The sequence below is a fragment of the Physcomitrium patens genome, chromosome 21 (genome assembly GCF_059467195.1).
Source record: "Physcomitrium patens ecotype Gransden chromosome 21, ASM5946719v1, whole genome shotgun sequence".
Classification (NCBI taxonomy): domain Eukaryota; kingdom Viridiplantae; phylum Streptophyta; class Bryopsida; order Funariales; family Funariaceae; genus Physcomitrium; species Physcomitrium patens.
Genome location: NC_143430.1, coordinates 6,679,080 through 6,683,979, shown reverse-complemented (window position 1 = coordinate 6,683,979; position 4,900 = coordinate 6,679,080). Strand labels below are relative to the sequence as shown.

Sequence of the window (4,900 nt, the reverse complement as noted above, 5' to 3'; positions counted from 1 at the left end):
GTCTACTACACTTTGGTTTTTTATTTATTTTTATTTATTGATTCTTTTTTTGTTTTGTTTTTGGTGTGTTTTTTTTGGGCTTCCTGGGTAATGTGGTGCAAGCAATTCTTTTTCGTATTGTGAATGGTTGTCAAAGCTTCAAACTGAGGTACATCATCTTGGAAAACCTTGCTTTCAATTGAAACCCAGTAGATGGGGTACAACTTACACATCTCTATTGTAGAGTTGTCTCATTTGCATGGCCTTTTCTCTCTCTCTCTCTCTCTCACACTCTTTTTTAATTGCAGATGTGACATTAATTGTGAGAACAGGTCTTTTCAATACAGTCTGGGCAAGGTTGAAAACATCATATTCAACTGCTGTGAATTGTGTTACCAGTATTGACGAACTCCTTTGTTCGAGTGTGTTTCTGAGTTGAGAGCCTTGTCAAGGAAGTCTCTAATTCCACAACTCAAGGTTTTAAAAACATGGTTTAACAGAACTCCATGAAGTCAACAAACTAAACGACGTGTAGAAAATCATTAGAGTATTGTTATCAAGCAAGGTTTGTAGGGAGTCAAGTAAGTCTAACCTCAATTTCATGGAGTCTTTTGATTGTGTCTTTTTTTAAATGTGAAAATGAAACCAAACAAAGAAGAGTTCTGCAAAACATACAAGCCAAAAACCAAGAGTGAAATGTGATGAGAAAATTGTTAAGAGGGGAAGCTTCGTTGCCTTGTTCTATAAGCATGGATTCCACTAGTTCCAGTATACTACCAAAGAATTTCACTGCAGAAGATGTTGCTCTCCCAGTATCTGCAATAAGCCAAGAGTGCGCCATGATTCCTGCAGCCGACATTCTTCGTGTTGAAGAAGCAATTCCCTCACCTACGGTTGCTTCGATCATAGATTCTGAGTGATTTGAGAGTAGTCCTCAAAAAGGCCATCTGGCCACAGTTATGAATTATGACTTAGGAGGCTGCTAAACAGATTTTTCTGCTTGAAAAAATAGTAGGTTTGGTTCCAAAGAGATGTCACGACTGTGACAACCTCCTATAGTTGCAAGTGGAGTTTACCATGGCCCTCTCCAGTTCAGCTAAAAAACAAAAGTCGCATTTCCCACAGCCATAAAAACCTGTCATGACACCCCGCTCGTACATTGCTATATACCGTATTCCTCCACTGTAAAGTTGCTAAACTCAAAATGCATAAACGCTGACTTATCTGCGAAGTTAATTGACTTAATTTTGCTGGGAAGTTACGCGATAAGCATGGTATGCGAAATAAATAGCAGTAACTGCAGTTGCGAGAGTCACCACGGCTATTGTGTCTCCAGATTCCCAGTCTTCCACCCACGTTGGCCATTTGAACCTAGGCTTTTTCTTCTCCTCGTACGGTTTAAGTGGACCTTCTTCTTCCTGTTCGTCCCCACACATTTGGTGCAGGTCGCGTGACCCAATGCGTGGAAGTAGAGGAGGAGGAGGCTTTTTCCTAATAGGAGCAGTTGCTCCAGTAGATGTTGAAGCTGCATCCACCTTCCCTTCTGGTTTAGTGCCATCCTGAGTTAGATTACTGGAGGGGTTCCTTTTCTGCTGAACTTCCTTCTGCTCATCCTCAGTCAATCCCATCTGACCCCTGCATCAGTACAAATAACCCATCAGTTCCACAGTTCTCTAGAGCTTCTTAACTTGATATTGCTTACTGCTGATTTGCTTTCAATTCACATTCAATAGTTTCTCAAAGACGAGTCTGAATTACCTCCAAAGCCGACCCACCACCTCGCCAAGTCCAATGTGCTTCTCCATTATCTCTGGGACATCATCAGGAGTGACGTACCCGTACCTGAAACCCCAAACAATGATTTTCTAAATCGATAGTATCGCGAACCTCAGCTAATAACTGTACCTAAAACCTCAATACCTTACACAATACAAACCAAGTATTTATGAACAAAACATGTACCCTACTTCAGATATATTAGATTAAGGTAAATATATTGAGTTCCAACAGCATATCACCGAGGTATGAAGCGCAGCCTTGGCCAAATGATGCAAACGAAAGTATCCGACATTTGCCACAAAAGTAAACACAGGGATCCAACAAAAGTATAAAATTTCCGTCCAGAACGTGAAAAACTCACCAATGACCCGAGCAACCTCCAGAACCTCCATCAGGTCTAAACACAATCACGTTACCGGCATACTTATGGCCTCCGATGTGAGAGCAATAGTTTACAAACACTTGTTCACCTAGCCCACGCAGAGCAATTTCCTGATTGAAACGCTCTCTTAAAGGAGGTCCGCATACACCACACCTCTTGTCACGACTGCCATGTGCACAGATGAACACATGGGTTCCAACAAGAGGCTCAGATTCCCCTAAGGCCCACTTGTCCCCCTTCAACAGTACCTCATCGACAAAAGATTCAACATCTGATTCTGAAATTCCCCTGCAAGAGAAAAGCATAAGGTACATGATAAATTTAGTGAATCTCCCCACCAGCTAAGCCATCTACATTGCAACAAAAAATTATGTTAACTGTGAAAATGGCGGCGAGCAAATCAAGCACATTGTAAGGGTAGGATTTACAACACATTTTCAATACGTACGCTGGAAATCCATGGAAAAAAAAAGGACTCACTTATACTTCACCATGTCGGGAAACACCAAAATATCTCCGTTTGTCCTTTCAGGCTCATCTTGGCCATCGGCAATAGTCAAGCGAGTCTACAAAAGCAACCAGAAATTAGCAGCTTCTCTAACTGCGTAAACTACACAGAGTGTCTGTAATATTTAATCCCAGCGTTATGACAATACGTTGGCCTGCCTGGGTAGTTTTGGAAACTCAAAAGAATACAATTGAGACAATGCTGCAGATCTTACAACTCTTTCAAATAACACAATCGAATAACCAAAAGTACACAAATGATTTTCTCGATTTATGTTCGTTACCACATTATCAGGTGCTGTGGTAGAGTAGCACATTCGTGTCAATTCCAAATAGAGCGATAAATATGAGAGGTAAAACTCTAGAAAGGTGTGCTCGAGTACGATGTGCACATTGAAAGACCTGAATTGAGCAAATCCCATGCAAACGACGAGGTGTTTTGCTTGAGCTTATCTACAAATATTTATCTTAGATTCACGAGCCAACATAATGAGCTCGATAGTGAACATTGATAGGAACCCAAAAGTTTAGCAGATCTCTAAGTATCTACATTAGATGATTCTCTGCGATCCAACCATCCTAAACTCTTCAGTAATAGCTCACCAACACGTCCTTCTAATACGTTTCGTCAGGATGGAACCTTAGTTCCGAAATTATGTACCACAATCGTGATACAACTGACCAACTAATCAGAAGTCAAACCACATTGGATCACCGACAGAACACAGGTCAGCACAAGAAATTGGGAAGTGGATGCACAAATAGGTCACAAAGCGTGCACCACTAAGGAAATTGTCATCCAACAGTACGACACGCTAAATACATTTAGCACGGTTGCACCTGTGAACAAGTAATTGTCAATATCCCGCCTTTAATGAACCAGAATAGAGTTTTATGTGGTGTCCGTCGTTCGGAAGTCATACTTAATCGTGAGCTGCGCCGAATGATGTTTGCGTGGACGTTGATGCACAAGTTAAGCAATAGAATCATATCCCTTCTCCCTAATAAATGTTAGAAAATGCCTGCGTACCTTCTTCGGTAATTCGTTTCTCTTGCTACGCAGCGTACTGACCAGTTTAGATGGCAAAGGATGGTAGTCTGCAGCTTCTACTTTCGCTGGCCAGCTACTTGGCTGGTTGTAGCGTAAAAATACGTGGCGATCATACAAGTCGACGCTACCAACCAGCGGTTTCTTCTTCATCATTTCAGGTCGCGTAAATCCATGCGTTGCATCTAAATTCTCTTCAGTGCTGCCCATCTCCACTTGCTTCTTCTCAACACTCTCAGGGATGAGCTCTCCGGCAATAGAATTGCTTGCCATGCAAGAAACCAAGCCTTTTCTAGAGCCTCTAAAATGCAAAACGGTGCTTGATCTCAGAGAGAAGGAAGCACCACATACAGAAGCGACCGAGGAATTAGGATGCGAAGCGATGGGAGACACGAACAACGACCGGGCTTGCAAGGGCTCTAATCTCGAAGCAACAGGACAGTAGAACGCCTTGCAGAGTGCTTCGGCGCTCGATCTAGCCACACGCGGGAACGAAAAGAGAGCCAGGACGACTAACAGAGCGAACCCAATTCACTCCCCTGCAAAGCCTCGAGAACAACCCACAGCACGCAACAAAAACGAAACTCCCAAATCTCAAAAGTCTCCTCCCACACGCCAAGGTCGACCCAGTCAAGGAGTGCCAGCACCTTCACGACCAGCTTAATTCCGACACGCGCCCAACACACACTGGCATCGACAGCGCACTCCAACAAACGATACTTCTCACACACGGAGTCACGGACCTGTCGCAACCACTAACGCCCGACGAACCCCCCGCACTTAAATAACCCAACAAAAATATCCACGTCGCGTCCGAATCAATGATTCCTCTCCGAATCATCCGCCGAAAATACCGATGTGGAAATCGACCTTGACACAGATATGGTGCGCTATGGTGCGGACCACGAGCTTGCTTTCCAACGCCAACATTCCACGAGCGCAGACACTGGCCTGCTGGCTGTGGCCACAGTCGCAGCAAGCTTGCAAGCAGCAGGCCCTGCCCTGCCCCACCCAAGCACGGACGGGTTCTCACTCGCCATTCCACGCATGGTTTCAGTCTTCGTTTCCGCGTGCGCCTCGCCCCTTTCCCCCTCAGAATCGCCGTTTCGACACGCGAAGGCTCCCTTTGAACTCCGTCCTTCTCGAGTGCCACGTCGGACCCTTCAAGTCTTATCTCCTGCAACTCTCCTTTCCACTCCCCCATT

General features: G+C 44.3%; 1 protein-coding gene across 1 annotated transcript; it reads right to left on the bottom strand.

The window, feature by feature from the left end:
* Positions 1-907: 907 nt before the first annotated feature.
* LOC112274184 (altered inheritance of mitochondria protein 32) lies at positions 908-4,440 on the bottom strand. The gene is made up of 5 exons (XM_024503422.3): positions 3,678-4,440; positions 2,621-2,706; positions 2,120-2,428; positions 1,738-1,821; positions 908-1,614 (listed from the first exon to the last, which is right to left on the bottom strand). Exons 1-5 carry the CDS (start codon positions 3,966-3,968, stop codon positions 1,221-1,223), a joined length of 1,164 nt encoding a protein of 387 aa, XP_024359190.1. The 5' UTR covers positions 3,969-4,440; the 3' UTR covers positions 908-1,220.
* Positions 4,441-4,900: the final 460 nt, after the last annotated feature.

Bases quoted from the DNA above. Each gene is read 5' to 3' on its own strand.
- LOC112274184 (XM_024503422.3), bottom strand. From the start codon at position 3,968: ATGGCAAGCAATTCTATTGCCGGAGAGCTCATCCCTGAGAGTGTTGAG. The intron at 2,707-3,677 runs GTACGCAGGCAT...TTGCTTTTGTAG, and splicing joins GAAACGAATTACCGAAGAAG to ACTCGCTTGACTATTGCCGA. The intron at 1,822-2,119 runs GTGAGTTTTTCA...TTGGGGTTTCAG, and splicing joins GGAGGTTGCTCGGGTCATTG to GTACGGGTACGTCACTCCTG.